This window comes from Amaranthus tricolor, chromosome 13 (genome assembly GCF_026212465.1).
Source record: "Amaranthus tricolor cultivar Red isolate AtriRed21 chromosome 13, ASM2621246v1, whole genome shotgun sequence".
NCBI lineage: Eukaryota > Viridiplantae > Streptophyta > Magnoliopsida > Caryophyllales > Amaranthaceae > Amaranthus > Amaranthus tricolor.
The window spans coordinates 3252843-3263555 of NC_080059.1; the positions used below are offsets into that span (position 1 = coordinate 3252843).

General features: G+C 28.1%; 1 protein-coding gene across 1 annotated transcript; it reads right to left on the minus strand.

Annotated features, from left to right (window-relative positions):
- Nucleotides 1–300: 300 nt before the first annotated feature.
- On the minus strand, nt 301–4608 carry LOC130798296 (uncharacterized). The gene is made up of 3 exons (XM_057661226.1): nt 4289–4608; nt 3540–3964; nt 301–1926 (listed from the first exon to the last, which is right to left on the minus strand). Exons 1-3 carry the CDS (start codon nt 4391–4393, stop codon nt 654–656), a joined length of 1803 nt encoding a protein of 600 aa, XP_057517209.1. The 5' UTR covers nt 4394–4608; the 3' UTR covers nt 301–653.
- Nucleotides 4609–10713: the final 6105 nt, after the last annotated feature.

Genomic DNA, 10713 nt, shown 5'->3' on the forward strand with positions numbered 1-10713 from the left:
AAACAATGTCATGACTTATGAATTCAATTCTTATCTTATTCTCTCATTGGCCTAACTTAGAAGAAAACTATCCTTTTCTAATATCGAAAATTAAGTAAAATTTTATTTAATTAGTTTCAACATAAATTTTATTAATATTAATATATTATTATTTTTAATTATACATAATTTAAAATTTTTTATGATTGAATAGATACATTAACAAATTTTATAGTATGAATCATTAAGATGATCAAATGGACGAGACATAAACCATTGTCAATTGAATGCGCACATGTATGAAAAAATGTACTAGTAATATGTTAATATCATTAATACTAATTAAGAGATAATATAATTTTAAACATAAAAGTCTGTACATCTACAGCTTGTAGTAGTAGCAAAAATTTATGGCAGTCCATTCAATCCTTTCTTTTTTCCTTTGGATTGTCTTTTTTTTTTTTTTTTTTTTTTTTTTCTGTACAAGGAACTAAACCACAAAATTACCCCTGCCAAATGCCAATCTCTTAAATTTTTTCTAGATTCACCTTCGAAAATTTATTTTCTTCATATCCTTCATTCCTCTACGAACTCAAAAATTTTATAAAGGATCTAATGTTTTTATCTTTCATCGAATTATCATTCCAAATTTTTGTAACTACACAAACCATCCTTTAACAACTCAAGGCCTCGTACTTCATTGTGAGTGGGCGGTTGAATCCAACCTGGGAAAGCAAACTTCCAACCACGGCCAAGTCCCTACAAAACACCCCTTGGTACGGGAATGATCCCATTTGGCCACCGGTATCTAAAGTGGTGGGCACTTCATCGGGGTAATCAACATAGGCCTCTTGCCCGTACTCATGCCCAAGCGAAAGCCTAGGTCCATTGTCCCGCTCCATTTGTTTGCAAACCTCAACATTTTGTTGGGCCTGGACCTGGGCTTGCGCTTGGGCCTGTTGTAAGGCCAACGTGGCCTTTTTTCTCTCCAACTCAACCGCCTCCTCTTCAACAATTGTTGACAAAACATTTGAGTAGGCTTTTTGCATAAGGCGGAAAAGTAAAACCGCTGACATTCGAGCTCGGTCCTTGACTGAGTCGTAATCCTTTTCATCTGATAATTCACAACGGTCTAAAAACGACATCGATTTTTCCGGTTTATGCTTCAAAACTAAAAGCAAATGAGCCCGGTCCAATTCCGACCTTGAACAACCTTTCCTCAATCCAATTAACTTAAAATAATCTACTTTTCCTGTATCACCTGTCGCAATTCTTTGTTTTAATTGTTGAATTTTTGAACCCAATGCACAAAGTCTCCCAGGAATTTCTCTATAAGGAACCGCCCTGGGTTTCCACGCCGGACCGGGCGGTTTACGGTCTCGTAAAATAGAATTATAAATTAATTTCACATGCTCAAGATCATGAACCGCGTCAGTAATACACCCAATAAACTCAAATAAACCTGCTCGTTCATGAAGTGCCACGGTTGAAGTCGGGTCTAATGCAAGGGTCCGGTTCAAGTCAGCAATACTTTCAGCTGTCCGACTGGCAGATTTATAGGCGGCAGACCGGTGGAGGTAACATTCTGCGAGGAACGCTTGTGGGGCCGGGCGGCGTCCTTCTAGAATCTTCGAGAAATGTCGGATTGATTCGGCATAAAGTCCGGCGTCTAAGGCAGCTAAAGCGGCTGCGCGACGGCGGAGCAGGAGTTTGATGTGGCCAATGAGGTGAGAAATTGACTCGGACTCGGTGAGTGGCTGGTGCTCGATGAGTTGCTGGTGAGTTGACTCGGTGGTAGATGAAACAGTAAAAGAAAAGCTGTCATCAGACCAGCAAATGCTCTCGCGTCGGAATGCAGCCGAGGCAAGACGTTTTCCATGTTGGAGGAGGACCAAGGCGTCCTCCATTAGGCCGAGATGGCAGCATGCTTGGCCTAGAACTGAGTACCTGTGTAGGAACGAGTTAAAAATAAGTGAGCCAACTCGGAAAGAATTTACCACAATTGCAAGAAGTTTGAATGGCTAGTTAATTTTAATTTTAAGTTGAATAATTCAAGACAATAAAGAATGAAATTATGGATGAATCAGAGAAATAATCAAAGTAGGACCAAAAAAAAAGGCTTATAAAAAAGTCTAAATTTTTAGGTGAATTTTGTTGTTGTAAATAAATTTTGAAAAATGTAATTTATGTAGTTTAATATTTTTTTTGCTTTAGAAACATAAATATTTAATTATTTTAACATTTATTCTTTCTTGGAAAGTTAAAGTCATTATGTAAAATATTAATTGCTTTATAATTTGTAGATTAGATTTTCTTAAAAATTTAAAATTATTAATGATAAAAAGAATTTGTTAATTTATATTTAAGGGCGGTAAATATCATTAATTTCTATCCATCTATATAAATTTTATATAGTTGATGCAACTCTATGAATTTGTATAACTTATAATTTCTATCCATCTAATTTTTTTATAGCTATAATTTTGGTTTATTTTTGTATTTTTTTTGAAGATCAGCTAATTTTTGTATTAATAGTTATGATTGAGTTTTAAAATAATATTATGTTAGTATATGCTATATTTATTGTGGGCATTTGAAAAGTTAGAAACCGTTAATAATGTACTCCTTATGTTAGTATCAGAATTACCATGTGTGACAAGGGATTTTGACTAATTTGTAATTAAATCACCATAAAAAAATATAATAAAATAAATAAAATTAAAAAGATTAATTAAAATAATAAAACTATCATCATAAGTGTAATTTGTTAACTTCACAAATAATCGTTATTTACCGATAATACCTTCTCAATGTAATTACTACTACTTTGTCCAAGGTCTACAATTGTTTGGGCTAATTAGTACAAGTAAACATTCCCTAGGGTATGTCATCATTGAAGAGCCAAAAATGCTTATTTCTCATTAGGAAAAGAAATGACATTGATGTATAATGAGTCATGTCTAATGAGAAAAATAGACTATTTTGATGTGTTGGTTTAAAATAAAATTTTGTGTGTATATTGGTTTGTATAAAAAATTAAATTTATTTTGAATTCAGGTCAAATCAGATCAGGTTACCAAGTTGGATAAATATCAAAATCGTCATGTCTATTATAACCTTTCTAATCGGAGTAGATCCGTTCAATGATGTTAAATTATAACAGACAACATATAATTTATTTATAAAATTATATGCTAGAGATTGATTACGCTGAGAGGAGCTTTGGTATACGATAACATTAACTTGAGTTTAAACCTTATTTATCATAATTTTTTTAATTTAGAAAGAATATTTACCAATTTACATTTTACATTTTAATATATTATGATAGAAGTATTATTTTATTTTTTTAAATGAATAAAAATAAAAATAGAAAATTGTTTGTTTTTTATGGGAAAGTGAAAGTTTTAAAAGATCGAAGAGCATAAAAAACAGAGTGGCGATAGAGGGCATAATACTAATCTTAGCGTAGTGCACAAGATCATGTTTCTTTCGATAAATGAGTTCTAAAATATTTAATAATTTTATTTTTATTTCAATTAAATAAATTAGAAAATTACCTCCATTGTCCTTCTTTATCACAGTTCTTGTAAAACCCAGACAAAACTTTCTTCTTAAGATCAGAAACAGAGAAGCATTTGAAATTAGTAGGATAATCACAACCCGGTGAGTCCCACTCGGAGCTAGATGAACTCAAAAGTTTGACTCGTTCTCTAGAAAGTGTTTGAGACGAGTTATCCGATGATGACCCGGTTGAGTCATCCGAGTATGCCATCTTATAACTCGGGATGTAATCTTGAAGCATATCAGCAATTTCTTTGTATCTTCTTAGGGAGAGTAAACAACGAGCTTTGAGTTCAAGAGCGTGTTCATATCTTGGAGAAAGAGAAAGTGCTGATTCGAGTAAACTCAGTGCTGAGTTAATCTCACTCTGTTCCCGAGTTGAGATCAGAGCTTTTGCTTCTCTGACGTATTTATCTACCATCTGAAATAATGTAAAGCCAAATGTCAAGAAATTATTAAAGTTTTAATGTTTTGACAATTACCCATTAAAATTAAGACAAATTAAGGATTACCCATCTAATAAAAAAAAAATTTTTTTGAAAATTCATTATTGCAATAAGTGAACATTTAGGAGATGAATAAGAAATCAAATTCAAAAGATTCATAAAATTTGACAGATACCCATTATCAAAAACATAAATTTAGCATTGCCCATGAATATAAATTACAATTAAAATTGAATAATTACTTAGAGATTAGAGATCAAATAGTGAGAAAAATCATTAAATAATAAAAAAGATGGGACCTTTTTGGTACTAAGCCACCAATGCTTCTTTTCATAAGAAGGAGGATGAGGAGGAGAAGTTGAAGATGAAGTAGTAGACATGGTTGTATATGTTTGATCAACCATTAACAAGAAAACTTCTTGCTACTTATTTTCTCTCTCTAAAAAAATTGCTTCTTTAATTTTATTTTGGGTTGCTTCACTTTCTCTCTCTAAAAGCACCTTATTCCTCTCAAGGAAGAAAATAGGAGAATAGGTGGAGGCTTTTATATGAGAAGAGAAGAAATGGAGAGGGAGTGGTATGAGGGTTGAGATTTGAAATAATGAAAAATGGATTAGATTTCCATGGGAAGTGAAAATTGTAAAAAAATAATTTCTCTCTCTATTATGATGTAATAATACAATCTCCTTTTCTCTAATTAATTATCTACTCCTATTTGTTTTTTTACCAATATTTATCGATCAATATTAGTTTGTATATGATACTTAATAATTTTAATTATATAGCATTAGAGATATTTATAATTAAATTAATAGTATATTGATAAGTGTGAAATACAAGTGAGATATTTGATTTTATATTATTCTGAAAAATTTAATTTTAAAAATCCCACCTTTTGCTTGTTATTTTTTAAAAATCTAACGTTTTTATTATTTTTTAAAAATTTGACTTTTATTCTGCGTTTTTTTTAAATTCAACCTTTTGGTTCTTAATTTATTTATTGCTGAATTTTGCAAGTAACTTAATGAGGTCAATACTTTAAAAGAAAACACAATATTAAAGTCGAATTTTTAAAAAATAATCGAAAGGTGGGATTTTTAAATGACAACGAGCAAACGTTGAGATTTTTAAATTTAATTTTTCCTATATTTTATAGTAAATTTTAATAATATAATTAGATAGATCTATAGTATAAAGTTATTAAAAATAAAATAGAAAATTATCAATGGTACTCATGAGTTTTGGCACTTTATTAATAATACCTGTAAGTTTTTTTTATTATCAATGGTGCCCTCATATTATTAAGCGTCTTACAATGTAACCTATTAAAATTTTTTTCGTCCAAAACTATTAATTTTTATGTTTTAAATAAAAAAAAAATAGTTAATAATTTTGAACAATTTTAAACACCTAAAATTTTAAAAAGATTATGATTGTAAAAGGGCACCATTCAAACAAATGAGATAGGACAATAGAAGTAATTTTATTGATTAAATATGTAAGAGTAAATCATTTTATTATATATTGCTTCCTATTCATCTAAAATGTCTTATTTATTTTTGAGACACTATTTATCTATTACTCTTAAATTGTATTTTAGTATTAATTTATAGGTTAAAAATATAGTTATGTGGAATCTTATTTGATTTTTTTTGATGTAAAGATTGTTAATATAAACTTTTTATAATTTTTAATTATACATAACTAGATATATTAAAAATCAAATAAATATATTGAATTATTAAGCTGAAAATATTGCCAGCTTTGACTCAGAGAAAGCTTTAATCCTTCAATTTGTTTGCTGGCATCCTCAGATTCTCTCTCCTTAAAATGTGTTTCTCTCACTAGCCTTTATAATTTCTTATGATATTTCTCTCTCTAGCCTGTGAAGTTTTCATTTTTTTACAGATTGAGGTAATGGCCTCTGTGTGGTGTTATTGTAAGCAAGCATTTGTTGTAGTAAATTGTCTGACAAATAATTTTGTTGAAAATAGTAAAATTTAAATTGGATTATAGGACAAGTTAAAATGTTTTAAAAAAATAAAATAAAATGATAAAAAATTTTGTTAGATAACTTACGATTAATTTTTTATCTTATAATCCAAAATAAGGACAATCCCTTAAATATAAGAGCGGAAGAAAAATTAATTTTGGTGCAAATTGTGAGAATGAATCTGTGTCAATAAATCTTTAATTATTAGATTAATTTATGACCTTTTTATAAGATTTTATTTAAATTATGTTTTATAAAACTGCTAATAATGTTTTATGTAAAAAGTGCTAATGATTTGTGGTTTTACTAATAAAGCTTATGTTTATAAAAAAAGAAAAATATCAATTTATCTCAAATAGACAAAATTATAAGTCTTTTTCCTAATTCCGATAACAAAATAGAAGTATTCAATAAATTCCAACTTATATGCCCAATTTTAGCGGGAAATAATATTTACAATGTAGTGTGTTAGAGACTTAGACTTCAATAGTACTCCTATTATTTTGTCGGCAAAAAGTCAAAATTAGATGGAGAAATAAAAACAATGTTCATTAATAATAATAATAATGTTGAAGTAGTAGTTAAAAACTTAAAATTAGTACTTAATTAGTTTTACCTTAATTGAATCAAGTACTTCTATTACTTCCTCCTATTTATTTGATGTATTCTATTTACTTGTATATCCAATATATTTATCTAATCCTTAATATATTTATTATGTATAATTGAAAATTATAAAAATTGATATTAATAAACTTTACTTTATAACGAATCAAATAAGATTCAATATGACTATATTTTAACGTATAGATTAATAATAAAACACAATTTAAAAATGATAGATAATAATGTTCTAAAAGTACATGAGACACACCCTCTAGTTCTGCTTGCTATACCTTATAAATAAAAATTATAATTCCTCTTATTCTACCTATGAGTCCAATTTTTTGTCACTATTTACTTATTATTTTTAATTATTATTTTATTTTTAATCTATAAATTAAAATATAGTCATGTGGAATCTATTTTGATTTATCTTAATACAAAAATTATTAATATCAACTTTTTACAATTTTTAATTAAAAACAACTAGAAATATTAAGAGTTAAAGATTATGTCAATAACTGTGAAAAACTAAATAAGACTAATAAATTGAATAGAAAAGACTCATACTAATAATAATAATAATAATAATGTTTCTGAATTTCATAATTAAAAACAACTAGAAATATGAAAAGTTAAAACATTATGTCAATAACTAACTAAATAAGACTAATAAATTGAATAGAAAAGACTAATACTACTAATAATAATAATGTTTCTGAATTTCATAATTAAAAACAACTAGAAATATTAAAAGTTAAAAACATTATGTTGAAAAACTAAATAAGACTAATAATACTAATAATAATAATAATGTTTCTGAATTTCATGTAAGTTGTTAGCGGTAACCAGAACAAGCCGGTAATCCATGAAAGGAAGTCGAATTTCAATGAACAAATGCATTTAATTCATTGTGTTAACTCCAATATAGAAGTACTCCGTAATTTTTTAAAACTATTCAGTTCAATTTTCTAATTTTTTTTATGAGAAATTTAATTAATATTTTTAACATATATTTAGTAGAGAAAATATATTCATGTAAGATTTTATTAGATTTGTCCTAATATATATACTTTTTTGTCATGTATTTTTCATAATTTTTTATTATGTGCATTTATAAATATTAAGGTTTAAAATTTATATTAAAAAATGTGCAAAAGGTAAATAGGAACAACAAAAGAAAAAAAAATTTCTCCCTTGTTAGCATGCAACATGTACATTTATTACTCATCTTATCCATTGAATATCAAGATGTATTGGGCTTAATTAACTCGTTTTAATGACTCATTAAATGATTGGTTTGTTTTTTTAACATTTTGTGAATCCAAATGTGGTCAATAAATTTTTCAAGATGGAATTATTGTATGTTTGATGTTATAAATCAAGGTAACTAAAAACTTAAAGTAATTGTTAGAGCTTACTATATATTATATATAAATTAGGGTAATGTTAATAATATTTACAATTTTTAGGTTTGTACATAAAAATTAAAAAATTCTTTTTATTATTAATTATTTTAATTTTTAAAGATAAACTAATATTTTATTAGAACACAATTAATATTTTATATAATTATTTGGTAAATTAATAAAGTGTAATTAAATTCTTATGTTTCCAAAGAAAAATAATATCAATTAATACAAAAGTACAAGATTTTTTCGTGTATTCAGCCCTTAGGATTATATATAACATTTTCTTAAAAATTATTATGCCTCCTTATAGGAGATATCTTTGGGTTAGAAGTCTTGATGCAACAAATGTTCTTGCATACATAATACTCTCTTTAATTCAGAGCAATTATCCCATTATATTTTTGACAATATTTATCGATCATTGTAAATATGTATTTTATTCTTAATCTAGATGTTGAGATATAGCAAAATGTATTTTGTTTGATTCGTCTCAATGTAAATTTTATTAATATCAATTTTTATAATTTCAATTATGCACAATTAGAGATATTTAAGATTAAATTAATGCATTGAATAGTGTAAAAATCAAATGGGACAACTGATGTGAATAGGAGGGAGTACTAAATATTCATTAAAATAAGAGGTAAGTGTGATTTAAATCCATGACCCTTATGTCACGTTGGCTCTGAAACCATATTAAGAAACTCGTGACGCTTACGTCACCTTGTCCCTAAGAACCTAAATCAGAAGTTGAAGAGTTAATCCACTTACAAGTCCAATTGAAGTTCACTATTAAAACTAATAGTGGTTTCAATAGTTAATCTTCAAGTTTATCCCGTAGTATATTTAAATGTTTCTTTTCTTCACAAATTTAATCATCACCAGTTAAAACTTGAATGAATGGTGATAGTTGGTTCAGTATCGAGCTAAAATATGCTACAAGAATAGACTATAAAAGTAAGTTGTGGAGATTGGATCCTAGCATGCCCTAATATGGCTTCGCCACTACGTGGTAATGAATATTTATAAAGGATAGCAAAAAATTGAAGAATAATTGTTTTATTCCCATAAGGATCGCGTATTAGTTTTTCAAGAAAATAACATAGAAAATTTTATTAGTTAAAACTACTTAGAAATTAAAATTGATTTGTTTTAATTTTAGAGAAAGTTTGATAAAAAAAACTTTAATATTTTCATTTCATATCTTATATCATCATAATCAAACATTAAAAAGAAACATTATTATTTCTATACAAAACCTACTCCTCCGAACCAAACCTATATGATAGGGTCAACAAACAAAATGGAAGATCAAAGCTCTCTCTAATTGAAAATTCTTAGTGCTGAATAATTCTAAAATGAAAGGCTAAGGATCTCTCTTTAGCGAAAAAGAATAAGAAAAATGCAAAGAAAATAAAACATACTCTATAAAGTACACGCACAAAAGACACATAAAAAATGATTAATGAGATATCTTGAATACTGCCCCTCAAACAAAATTGTATTTATTAACTGATGAATATTACATTAATGAAATAACCCTCATAAGACTTAGAATAGCCTTTTAAGCACAAAGGTCTAAACATTAATGGAGATCATACACTTTCTAATACAAAGCTTTATAGATTATCGAGTATTCATAGTCAAAAAACAGATTACACGTTAAATAAATTTTTATTTTAACGTTTAATATGGCCTTTCAATTTAATTTCTATATTTTCTTATTATTGTAAATTGTAATACTGAATCAATAAAAATTTAAATGTATTTGGGTATGATTATTAGGGGTGGTATTACCTAGCCCGTGAGTATTGACTTTAGTTTTGATTGGTTTTGTTTATTTTTTTTAGTATATTTTCTATTTGTTAGAAGTGTCCAAGTACCTATCTAAATGTCAAACACAACACACTCAGAGATATATAAATAATTGTCAAACACTACTTAATTCCCTTATTTTTTTCCTAGCGTCTTTGTTTTCATAATTGTCAAACACATAAAAAATACTCCTACGAGTACTTCTAGTTGTTGATATTTTCAACTACTCTCACCACAAAAATGTTTCTCAAGAGCCAAAAGCACAAGAATATGCGCATCTTTACTAATTTATACAATTGATAAACTTGGTATTTCAAGGGTGGAGAGAACAATCAACACTCCCAATAAAGATGAAGAGAATGTTTTTTAGGGTTCATAATATATATGAACTATTGGGGAGGTTTGAGTTGCTTGTCCGGCTGTTTCACTGTGTTTTCCTGCACAAGATAGCAAACGAGGGCGGGAGAGGGGTCTTCTAGGGGTCCTCCTACGATGATTAAGTCAGTAAGGATTTTGAGTTGATTGCTGAAAAAATTTATAAGGAATTAGAGCTATTTCTGTACGAGAGAATAATGCTTGGGTTTCATTGTAAAAGTCCCGTTACTATTAGTGATGCATGACATCGTATATTTATAGTGGTGGGCCTTAGGAGAGGTTCTCAAAACCCTAATGGCAATTTTGGCTTTTACCTTGAATGGAATCCTTTTCGAGATCAGTAGAGAGAGAAATATAATTTTTTGTAAGCCTATGTGGCATCCGGTGATTTCCTGGTCTTTATACCATAGTCCCCACTCTCTGTCTTGTAGTACACTTACCTAGGTAAGGTACGAGGTAGGTGTGGTGCCTTGCCTTATACAGCTTTTTTGAGTACAACTGCAGTTGTCTCCTTCACGTCATCGTT